Below are 12,926 nucleotides of genomic sequence, written 5' to 3'. Positions count from 1 at the left end.
AAACTCTTACTTTGTCTTATTGGTTCATCTGATCTCAATGCTAGAAGTATAATCGGATCTGGATGAGAAATTAATTCTAGTTAATTCTGAAGTTTTATTTTGCATCAAGATCTATTCAAACATTTATATCTTCATTTATAATTCTTTGGGCTTTATAAAACTATCAGAAGCCTTGTTTGAGGATTTGCAATGTAATAAGAAGACATGAAACCAAATAAAGTCAGCTGAGCTAATAAAGTCCCTTCCCCTGCTTATTTAGCTACAGTTATGATTTCTACAATTACTTCTTGTTTTTCTTTTCTAGAAGAAAAACATTCCAAAGATATCTCTACATATGAAGGATAATATTCTATCTTTTTCCAATCAAATTATGGAGAATAATTGTAAAACTATCCATCCACTCAGGAGTAGAAACCAAAAGAGCTGAGGGATGAGATGTTAAATGGGGAAAATGAGGAAAAAGGAACAAAAGAAGAGGCTGAAAATTATTAAAGAGTAAACAGGAAGAGAGGGGTGAAGGAGCTGAGAAAGAGAGAGAATCATGGGAATAGACTTTCCACTAAGGAAAGTATAATTGTCACATACAATTTCATGTATAAGATCCTCCCCAGCCTCCCAAGAAAGAGTTTCAAGGAAAATGTATTCAATTAAAGGATATTTAGAAAATGCTTAAACATAGTGACTTTGACAATAAGGCCACGATGTTAAGAATATTGGTGGTCCACTTTTTTAGTTTGAACAATTGTTCTCAAGATGTTCATACTGATCATATTTGAAGGAGTTGCTTCTCAACACCTAGGTTAAACATCAGCGATGAAAAGGCAGCAAGCTTCTCAGCTGCTTGGATGCTGAGATGGTCAAGTCTTAAGTAGCGGCAGTAGTACGACCTACCTGGCTGCAATCCGGCCAAGCTCCAGCAAACAGAGACACACTTCTCTGGGTTGCTTGTGGAGGACTGAAAGACAAGACAAAGGTGGACACCTTTACAATAGAAAGGACAGTAAAGCAGCTCAATGGGGAGCAGGATCGACTCCCTCATCGCTATGGTCCCAGTAAATGAGCTAGTCTTCATTCTGACATTCATAGAAACCATCCTACCCCACAGTACAGTTAGCTTTACTAAAGTCCTAAAGCAGTTTTCAAAACTCTTTGCCCAACTTCCTCCCCCAAAGCCATGAGTCTCAGGAATCCCACCCTGAAAATATTTTCTTCAATTAGTTAATATTTGTAAGTCAATATTGGAAACACATGTAGCTATAATTATGATATAAATAGTTGATGGATACTTAAAAACAGACAGCAAACATAAGACTATGAAGCAAAGTCTGGTCTTTTAAAAATCCTAACTCTATCTTCACCAGTGATTTTAGCAGAAATAATGCAATGAATAAGGATTAAAAATTACACATCACGGTCCTTTGTTATCCTCCAAACAATAACGTCAAGTGAGCCCTCTGAAACTTGCTGTCTTCTCCTAATGAAATTTGATTAAATGATACTTTAGAAAGAAACACTTTCAACTGACTGAATTTTGTAAATATGTACAAATATATACCATAAGCCAGTTTTGCCCATAAAATGAGCAAATTAGAAGATGGTTCTTTGCACTGATATTTCTTTTCTAATATAATATGATTACTTAATAAAGCTGCTTTATCAATTGTCTGGACACATTCAGTAATGTTGACAAATCATACTTGCATTTGTTGAGCCTACCAGAGGAGTATGTACTGCTTATACTTTTTTCTTTTTAAACTAAGATTAGAGAATTTTTAAAATGTTATTATATACAACACCTAATAAAGACAACAGATATTGGGGGGAAAAGATTGAATTGAGAATGGTCTTTACATAGACACAATATCCTGATAAAAGAAAATACTAGCTTATTGATAAACATTAAGAAAAATAGCAATATTGCTTCAATTCTTAAACATAGAATTTTACAGTAATTTAATTTCCCAGCTTTATTCTATTCCCCCGCTTAAATATCTAATTCCTTCTCTCCACAGGTTATGGCAATGGCAATATTTGCCACTGACACCAGAATGGAATTTGTTGGGAGTGTGTGGTGAATAGAAAAATACATTTACTTAGATTATAAAAGTATATGATTTCACTTGGCTTTAAACAAACAAAAAATTATTATCTTGCTATAAAATGTCATCTTTAAAGCTTTTAAAATAAGTTCTAATATCATCAGCAATGTTCATTAAAATAGAATTGATTATGGGAAATCTGAATTACAGAATCTTTCCATTCTTGGTAATATAAATTTGAGTTTCAGCTAACGCTTAGTGAATTGTCATAAAATCCAGGTTGGGGAAGTCTAAAATTAGTTTTAACTAAAGGGCCTTAAAGCAAAGATATTTACTACCTCCAATTTCAAGTGCACCATTAGCTGCCTCTGGCTAAATGATACAACTTTTTTTTTTTTTTTTTTTTTTTTATTTTTTTTTTTTTTTGCGGTGCGCAGGCCTCTCACTGCTGTGGCCTCTCCCGTCGCGGAGCACAGGCTCCAGACGCGCAGGCTCAGCAGCCATGGCCCACGGGCCCAGTCGCTCCGCAGCATGTGGGATCCTCCCAGACCGCGGCACGAACCCGTGTCCCCTGCATCGGCAAGCGGACTTCCAACCACTGCGCCACCAGGGAAGCCCAAAATGATACAACTTTTGATATATTAAATTGACTTCAGTGCAATGAGATGTACGGACTGTAATATCACATAGGCATCAATTTCAAACAGAGAACAATAACAAAAATCACAAAACAAAAGCAAACAAATGAAAATCAATCTTCTTGTCTAGATAATCAGTTTCTTCTGATTTGGACTTTTTTATCCTGTTCATGGTACAAAATAACAAACAGGAAAAAGGAATACATGAAAGCTGAGGTGAAGAAGATGTTTAAGGCCCTGCTAGTACCCTCATCTTCAGTGAAAGCTGTGTGAAACAAGTAGCTAAAGCTCAAGGAGACTTGGATACAATATCATGCATTTTGTGATGGAAACGGTGTTAAAATATGAAAATTATTTGTGAACTGACCAAACTGTGCCAATATGCAGTCAACACCAACTCTAAAAAGCAACACCTGACTGAACTATCATGATTCTTTAATCAACATATTGTGCTTATTTTGAGAGTATGTAAGAATTGGAAGTAAATACCAATAGATACAGTCAATGGAAAATAAAATTCATTCTGAAGAAAAACAGTAATGTGGGTAATGTAAGAAAGACAATGTGATATGTAGGATGCATTGCTATTGTGTATTCAGCTATCAATTTAAAACAGCTTTTGCATGCCAACACGAAAATATTGAATCTACCATGGACTCATTAGAAAATCAATTTGGCAAACTGAAAAGTAACTGCATGATTCTCCTTTTTATATCCTTAACAGAACCAGCTTATAAAATTTAAGACAAATAAACATCTCACTCAGCATCATTCCTTAGGAAAATGATAATAGAAAGATGATGTTTTACTTCCCAGTTTTCTTGGAAGTGTTATCTTTAATAAAGCAATTGCTTCATTGCTTCAAAACACATCTATAATATTGTCTCACTTGTTAATGGCATTTTGAATATTGGGCATATCATGCCTGATCCATAATGGCCAAAAATATCATGTTTGATGACTTGTAAGCAATGAATGAGTTAAATCTGCAGAGAGGCATAACAGCACAATGACAAGAACAGAACAGAGCAATTACTCAGTAAACACTATGTCTCAAATTATCAAGGATGGGGCTTCCCTGGTGGCGCAGTGGTTGAGAGTCCGCCTGCCGATGCAGGGGACACGGGTTCGTGCCTCGGTCCGGGAAGATCCCACATGCCGCGGAGCAGCTGGGGCCGTGAGCCATGGCCGCTGGGCCTGCGTGTCCGGAGCCTGTGCTCCGCAACGGGAGAGGCCACAACAGTGAGAGGCCCGCGTATACAAAAAAAAAAAATTATCAAGGATGATGACAATTATGTTGTGATGATAATGGTTGTGACAATAAACAAACTGAATAAAGGCTAAAATCTTACCTAGCATATTTAGAAAAGGCAAGAATTTAAATTATATCAAATTTTATTTAATTGTAAAAGCAAACACTCTTACCTTATTCTATAAAATTAAATTCAAGAGTCTTTAGGTAGTATCTACATTCTACCAAAGAGGTGCAATATACTAAAAGTTGTCTTGTGTTTGGTTTTTGCACTCAAGAAAGTTCTAAACTAAAGTTAACAGATGGAAAGAGAATAGTGACCATGGGATTTGAGCCACAAAGATCTGGGTCTGAGTGTGAGCTCTAAAATTTACTAGTTTTTTATTTTGGGAGATCATAAAATCTCAGTTTTCTGAGGGAAAATAATGGTGTGTATCTTGCAATATTTTTGTGCGGATTTAACACAATATTATTCGTGTTATTCCTAGCCAATGCTTGGCACATAGAAAAGACTTCCCAAGGTTAGTTTTCTTTCTTTATTATTATTTTTGTTGTAAAATATTTGCTTAAAGATTATCTTCATTTAGCTTAGTTAATATTAATACACTCATTTTTTTTCCTATAAGCATTTTTTTGTCTGTGCACCTGTCATGTGTAAGCCACCATACTAAGCAGTGGAAGAAACTTCAGAATTAAAAAAAACTACTATGGATAGATGTGTATAATTTAAAGCAGTTATTATAATGAGTGTATTTTGAATATTTTGTCATTTATATTATATCAGAAATAGTTAATTCTAAATTTAATCAAATTTAAGGTTAAGTAGGTCAATTTGGCCGGCATATATAGACAGATATAAAGGAGAGAGCCTATCATTATTATGGGTTTGTGCTAAGTATAAAACTTAAGTAACAATTACATTAGAACATGTCATTTTATGAAACACTAAACATCTTACTGTCAACTTTTCTGCGTCTCTGGGAATAAAATAACTTAGATGAGCCCATTTTCAATAAGTTACCTAAGTTGATTATATATTGTATATATGAATGCATGTTTTTGTCAGGATGATTAGAAAGACAATTTTTAGTATATTGCATTTGAACTAAAGCCTTTATGTTGAGTTGTATGTACTACTCATTTTAAAGACATTTTACTGATTTGTCTTTTCAAAAATATAAGGAAATTTATACTTATATTGAGGTTTATGGTAGGAAAATTTTTTTTCACTCTATCATTACAATATTAATATGGTCTTTTGCTTTGAGTTATGGTTAGAAGAGGGGATCACTATGGCTTTCTTTCCTCTGAACAAATCCTCTTTAAAACAAAAAGCTGTCTAGTCACTGGTGATTATTATGAAAAAGGTCTTATCATTGGAGGCTTCTTTTTAAATAACCAAAACTGTTTCGAAGAAAAGTATAAGGCAGAACACCTTTGGGAAAAGCAAACAGATCCCTGTTCAAAATATGTGGCAATCTTATAACCTAGATTCTGTTAAAATCTCATGGGCATCAAATGTCAAATGGAATGCTGCTAGCTCCAGGAATAGAAAATTAGACCTTCTGCTAAGGCAAGGGGTAGAGTTTTAATGTCACAGAATCTGCAAGGATAAAATGCATTAGGCCATGAATGTATAGTTTACCTATATATATTATGTTTCAACAGATGGACAAAAATGAAAATATGAAAATTTCATTATGTTTGGTTTATATACATTAGAGGCAATAATATTCATGTTGGTTTTAAAGGAAACTATATTTTAGATTTATATTTAAGAAGAAGTTTGCAAAACTTTTATTTTTGACTGAATATTAAATTGTGAAAATATCATAAATTTAATAGCTTCCCACCTCCCCAGAGCAGAGAACAGATTCTCATACTCAGAAAGAGTGACATAGTAGAAGACATTAAACTAGATGTCAGAAGAACTGGCTTCTAGTCCAGGCTACATAATTTTCTCATCTCTAAAACGTGCCTTCTACTTGCTCTTTCTTATGAGGTAATTTTATGGTTAAGGGCATTTGGTATGTGGTAAACACTCAACAAATTTTACTCCTTTGCTACTTAAGTGATGGTCCACAGACCAGTAGCATTGGTATCAGCTGGAAGCTTGATAAAAATGCAAATTATTGGGTCCCACCCCAGACGTATTGAGCAAAATTTACATTTAAGCAAGGTTTCCAGGTGATGAATACGCACATTAAAGTTTGAGAATCATTATATTAATCAATGTTATGATTATTACAATAAACATCAATTATAATTCTATATGTATTTTCGTTAAAATATTCAAATGTGATTTGATATATGGAACATGCTCTAGAAATGTTTAAGATAACAGTGATGATGATGATGATGATGACAAATGGAGGAAAAAATAATTTGTGAATTGGATTAGCCCTTAATGGGTATTATGGGCATTTATCACCTACCAGGATCTATAAGGTACAAAAGATGCTTCCCAAGAAAGTAAAGGGATGGCTGTCTACATCATGTCACTCCAAGAAAGTCACATGCAGAAATCCTTGAGTTTAAAGATAGGGAGCAATTAGGAATAGCAAAGAAATTTAGGTGCCTTAAAACTGATCTGAGGGAGGCTAAAGAGAAGAAAAGGCAAACAAGAATAAACTTCACAAACTCATGAATGCTGAGTGTGTGTGTATCCAAATTTCTCAGAATCACTGTTTGCATTTAAAACAGGATACAGCAGCTGTATAATTCACATAAACAAAGAGAATTCATTCATAATCTCATCAGTGATGGAAGTTGTATAGAATAAAATGTAGTTAATTGCCTTTGCCACTAAGTCAAAAAATGTCCCAGAGCAAGGAGTGCCCTTTCTGTCTCTAGCACCCGGACCTTATGTGAAATTAATGGATTAAGTCACTATCACTCAGAGCAGCAGTAGGAGTCAAGAGTCTCTTCTAATTTGGTTTTTATTTATATTTTACTTTTCCTTTTACTTGAAATCATCACATGAACTTCTAAAATTAACTCATACGAAGCATAACTTTCTGTAACACAGGTACATGATCTTTGAAGGTTAATGAAGCTGAATTCAAATCCTAGCTGGGTCACTGAGAAGTTGTTAATATTGGGCAAGTTATTTAATTCTCTTGGTCCTAACCTAGCATTTTCATTATAAAATGGTGGTTGTTGGGAGAGTAGATATGATAGCACATGTGCACTGCTAGGCTACCCTTATTGAGCATATAACTATTGTTATTTAATATTGCACAGTGAAAATTTTTTTTTTTTTTTTTTTTTTTTTTGCTGTACGTGGGCCTCTCACTGTTGTGGCCTCTCCCGTTGCGGAGCACAGGCTCCGGACGCGCAGGCTCAGCAGCCATGGCTCACGGGCCCAGCTGCTCCGCGGCATGTGGGATCTTCCCGGACCAGGACACGAACTCGTGTCCCCTGCATCGGCAGGCGGACTCCCAACCACTGCGCCACCAGGGAAGCCCGTGCACAGTGAAAATTTGATTCTGGAAAAGCTAGAAGGCTGTCCCCTTTCCTAATTCAACCCTGACTCCATCAAATCCTTGATACTAGGAGACATTTAGTTCTCTCAATCAGATTCCATACTGTACTGTCCTCATTTACATTTTTTTTCTGACATGGGCAAATCGCTACATTTGGAAAGAGTTTCTGAGCTCAGACTCAGAATTAAGATGCTAATAGGGGCTTCCCTGGTGGCGCAGTGGTTGAGAGTCCGCCTGCCGATGCAGGGGACGCGGGTTCGTGCCCCGGTCTGAGAGGATCCCACATGCCGTGGAGTGGCTGGGCCCGTGAGCCATGGCCACTGGGCCTGAGTGTCCGGAGCCTGTGCTCCACGGCGGGAGAGGCCAGCGTACTGCAAAAAAAAAAAAAAAAAGATGCTAATAAAAGTACTTCATAAGAACAGGTGTCAAAAAATCCAAAGTCTAAAATTTATTGTTCCTGGGGAAGAAATAATGTGAATGAATATAAATGACCCAGAGCTAATTTGGTATCCTGAAGTTGTTATTCTACATTAATATTAATAAAAGTAATATAACTTTTTTTCTACAGAAATACTCTTATAGTCCTCAATACAGACAACAACAACACCAAGGGATGATTTATCAAACACTGGAAGGCAGGCATAGATTCTTTTTCTGATGCAATATGTATAAAACAGAAAATGTTAATGTTTAAAAATCCACACACAATCCTTTTCACTTTTGTGCAACATCAGACCAATACTGTAGGTAGGTCAGTGCTTGACCAGTGTTCAATAGAACAAAGAACTGTATAAAACTACTCTTCAGAGTCATGCATCAAAAGAAGACAGTGCCACACAACAAACACAAATACAGAAAATAAAAATAAAAACCAAATCACACACATTTGCATGCTAGCACAGCAGATAGCAAACCCTTTTCTTGCTGAGTAGATTCTTTCTCAGAGAAATAGATGAAGAATAGTCACTGGCCTCCAAATCCTATAATCATCCAATAACATAATAATATTGACACAATTACAGCAAGCAAAAACATGTGCATTTTTCAAATATTCCCTCCCCCATCCTTTTATCTTTTTCCATCTTCCAGCTCACCGGAATGTACATAAGTAAAGCAAAATAAACAAAGCTCTGAGGAAAAAATTAAGCTAACTTAACAATTTCTGAATCAGTGGGCTAAAGTAAATTACAAATAATAAATCCTCCATGCAAGAGTATCACTAATTTAAGGAAATAGTTTCTACTTAAAATATCTTAGAAAAAAAATCATATAGGAGCATCAATTTTAGGGCTCATAACAAAATTTTTTTAATTGAGAATAAGTCATAGATTTTTGGTCCTAATGTAAAACAGCCCTTATAATAAGTTGATGTATAAAATACACTGACGTATAATATACTGATGTCAATAAATCTCTGTGCAACTTGGTTCAAATTATCTTAATATAAATAAAATGGTTCATGTTTCAGATTACATGCCATACCTGTTTATGGTCTAAAGTGTGTTAATAGAGAATTGAAGAAGAAAATGATATTACTTACAACCCAATTACTATTTATCTTACTTTCAGATTCTGAATATAGTATATTTTTGTTATTTACTAATGTAAATGCTGAGACCTCATGTTTATATTATATCATAATTTTCCCATATTCTTAAATAGTCTCAAAAATATTATGAATATTATTTTTGCTTGGTATCTATGAATGACTACAGTTTGTTTAAGCTACCACCAAATAGATTCAGTTCATACCCTTTTTTACTCTTATAAAAAATGTTTCAATGGACATTCTATTGCTTATCTCTACTTACTTCCTTCAAATAAACTTTTAGAAGTAGAACAACTTGATAAAAATATATGAGCACTTCTTAGATCTTACATAATGTCAAATTGCCCTCCAAAGAAGGCATGCCAACTTCCAGTTTTTTTTCAGCAATGTATAGAAGATCCCACTTTCCTCTATACTCAGCACTAAATATACAATTGTTAATCCTCGCTAATTTTTCATAGTTTTTATTTGCATTTGCCTTATTACTAAGGTGTCAAACATTTTTATCTCTGTTTTGGGCTTTTATAAGTCTTTTACGAATAACCTGTTCATGATATTTATCCATTTTTCTACTGTCTCACTTCTGAAACACTATTTTGAGATATTAGTAAACTTATAATCCAAGAACTGACATTTGACAGAGGAAAAATTCTCTCTCAAGAATGTCTTAGAAGATAAATGGAAGGTTACACTCTGTATGTGATCGCGTCATGTGGCATAGAAAGTTATCTGCCAAGAATCACAAGGACAAGCACGAGAGAAGCATATGGAATAAGATGCTGTCTATACTCCCTAGTTCATCCCTGGCATCCCTTCCCCATCCACTGAGATTTCTTGTCATTAGCTGTTGTGGAAAGAGAACAGATAGTGAGTCATGAATTAAGATCCTCCTGCAAATAATCGTACAAAAAAAAGCACTGCAACAGAGGGTAACGTATCAGTTGCCACAAAGATAAGAATGCTTTATGCAGGCGAAGACCTTTGAAGAGCTAAAGACAGAAGCCTCTTGATACACATTCAGTACAATGATCTACTTTATCATTCATTCAAACAGATTTTTCCCCTTCATCAGGGCATCTTGTCCTTTTATTTGCTGTTCAAAACACTAGGACACAAAGGATGCTCTTCATCTTGTGTGCTACTGAAATGAAATCTTGAGGTAGGGAAAAAAGAAAAAACCCTTGCCCTAAATTCCCTTTCAAAAGTGAAGTGTGAAAAGACATCAAGCAGAGTACACAGTATTATTGTTGCAAGAAAGTCAATTCTGCAAGTGCAGCAGCTCAATCACTTCCTCACTCACAAGTGAATAATAAGAAAAATCCAAGGAGAATGGGTTCCACTTGGGGAAATGGAATTTCTCATTGGCCTTCTTCCTGATTATCATTAACATCTATGGGTACAGCTGTTTCCTTTCTCTGAATAATCCTGAAGTCAATGCTATAGTATTGGCTCCCTTCTTCCATCTCCACAGGGCCTATTGTACATCACCTCATGCCCTATTCTGAGCAGCAGAAATTTCAAATTTATCTTTTCATTGAGTAGCAAACTAGAAAGCCTAACTATTTGATTTAGTTTGGTACTGAGAGGATTCAAAATTATTTTAAAAATTTATAGCCTTGAAAATTTGGTCTTATTAAACCTTCTTGGCTATATAAATACATTTTAATTGCAAAGTATAAGTGAAGTTATTCTGTAGAAGGTAACCAGAATCAAAGATGTTTTAACAAAATACTCAACAGTTATGACATATAAATTATCATGTATTTAATTTTTATATAAAAATTTCTTGTTTATGAAGTCAGTTTTTTTCAAACAGGGTGAAGAACTCGACCATCTAAAAATTCTTCATGACATAATTTTATATGCTACAGAGTATGTATTTATGTACCAGGACCATTGTTACATAAGCTGCTTTATGCTTTATTGTTTCAAAATAAAATGTATTACTTATTACCTGGATGGGGTTTTAAAAAGCCATCTAAGCTTCTTGGAGTCCAACTGAAAGTTTTGCTAGTTCAATTAACAAAAGAACTTATGAGTAGTAAGAAAATTGAGACAAGACCATATTTACATTCAGAGCTCTTAGTAATCCACTTGGCCTACAGTAGTCACTGAAAAAATGCTTTTTTTTAATGGAAAGCTGTGCAGTAAACAAATTAACAAAAAATAAAGCAGTTTCCCCATGTGGCAGTTCTTCAGCAATGCAGGGGCACTCCAGAATTCTAAATCATGATGTTATTTGTCCACACATAAAGAGTGTGCTTCTTGTGACTAAGATTTGATTTTTAAAAATTTATATATGTATAAGTGTGTGTGTGTGTGTAGACACACACACAGACGTTTACTAGAGCTTTCAAGGGTTTTTTTCGCAACTCATCCACGCGCATAAACCTATAAACATGAAAGTTAAAATCTATTTGTAAAATTACCACTGCACTGAAAAAGAATTATATCCATACATATCTTCCACCAACTTTTTTTTACTTTGACGTGAGGAAATGGTAAGAAGACTCAAAGCTCACATATACAATGAGCATTCATAGAGCACACTGTTGTATATAGTATGCTTCTGTGTAATTTTTCTGGTTAAATTTTTCTTTCAGGTATAAAGTGTTCTCCTAGTCTAAGTTCATGTTATTCTCTTCTCTGCTGGGAGACTTCTCAGAAATTTGATGACAGTATTTCCATATCACATCAACTCCTCTGAGTACAAATACAAGTTTCCTTAAGCACATAAAATGAGTAAGACTTTAGCTGCTCTACCATCAATTTCCTAGGTTCAGCAGGGGAATGCTGTTTTGTGAGGTCTCAGGGCAAAGTGTATTCTCATTGTTCAGAAGGCAGTTTGTATACTTGTTCTCTCTGAAGGATGTTCAGCTTACTGTGATGTTAATATTTGTATTACGTGATTTTCTGAATGGATTTTTTAAAGTCTCAGGTAAAAGAACCAAAGCATTTTTCCCCCCAAATGTCTCCTTTCTTCACTTAGTTCCACTTTACTAGAATTGGACTGTAATTCCAATATTTTCCATAGTAGAGTTCTACTTGGGTAGATCTTATATCGAAGGTTTGAACATTTAAGGGTATCAAGTAATGTTAAAACACTGAATGATCTAAAGTATGTTTTCTCCCAAGGAAATACAAAACTATGGTATGGAAGTGGATTTGCCAAAATTCAATCATAAAACAAAACCCCCACAATTATCTGGGTAGGCCTAGGCACTAACGTATCTGTCTCTTATTCCATCGTCTTCAATTATCCTAATCTCTTGCTTGTTTGCCTAATTTTTAAGTAGCTAAAAAATAAGTTTCATTAACTAACTAAAAAAATCAATTTCAAGAAAGAACTTATGAGAGATGGTGTTTTCATACTTTTGTAGAGGTGAAAAGATGAAAATTCTCTTAATGGAGGGCTGGAACATATATAGCTACCCTTCTAGTCCAGGTAGGAGCCTGGTGGTAAAACTTAACCCTACATTTTCCAAATATCCCCCAATTTTGCATTGTATGTACTTATTTTTAACCAGGAAAGGATTCTGCTACTTAACACTCCTGTTATTTTATGCACTGTTATTTATGCACAGGTGACCAAAGATTAACAGGGTGAATTTTTCTACCTTCAAAGACTCAAGTTTACCAAAAAACTGCAAGTTTACAACAAACTACAATTGTTTTTAAAGTTAACAAAGTGTGAAATGACATCACACAAAAACAGTTAGGCTTGAGAGTTATACAGACAAACAATAATTTTAATATTATATCAGCTAAAATTCTGAAGGAAATGTACATACCCAAACCTTCCGATTCAAACAGACATGTTTCATCTACCCCTAAATCTCGGCACCAGGATAAGAAGTTTGCTGTATTGTCTCTGGCAAAAAAGGATCCTGGGGGTGCACTGGCCTTGCATGGAATCTTCTTTAAGGGCAGATTCTGAAAAACAAAGAAATCTCACTCTGGTGG

General features: G+C 34.9%; 1 protein-coding gene across 4 annotated transcripts in view; it reads right to left on the bottom strand.

Annotated features, from left to right (window-relative positions):
- GAS2 (growth arrest specific 2) overlaps positions 1-12,926 on the bottom strand; it is a 124,100-nt gene that overhangs the window by 66,995 nt on the left and 44,179 nt on the right. For all 4 annotated transcript variants that reach the window (XM_081241331.1, XM_081241328.1, XM_081241329.1 and 1 more), the window contains exons 4-5: positions 12,755-12,896; positions 892-955 (exon numbers count right to left, since the gene is read on the bottom strand). In XM_081241331.1, coding sequence (XP_081097457.1) covers positions 892-955; positions 12,755-12,896 — 206 coding nt within the window. The remainder of the gene's footprint in view (positions 1-891; positions 956-12,754; positions 12,897-12,926) is intronic.

The sequence above is a fragment of the Mesoplodon bidens genome, assembly GCF_964165515.1.
Source record: "Mesoplodon bidens genome assembly, chromosome: 7".
NCBI classification, from domain to species: domain Eukaryota; kingdom Metazoa; phylum Chordata; class Mammalia; order Artiodactyla; family Ziphiidae; genus Mesoplodon; species Mesoplodon bidens.
This window is presented reverse-complemented; position numbering and strand designations above follow the sequence as displayed.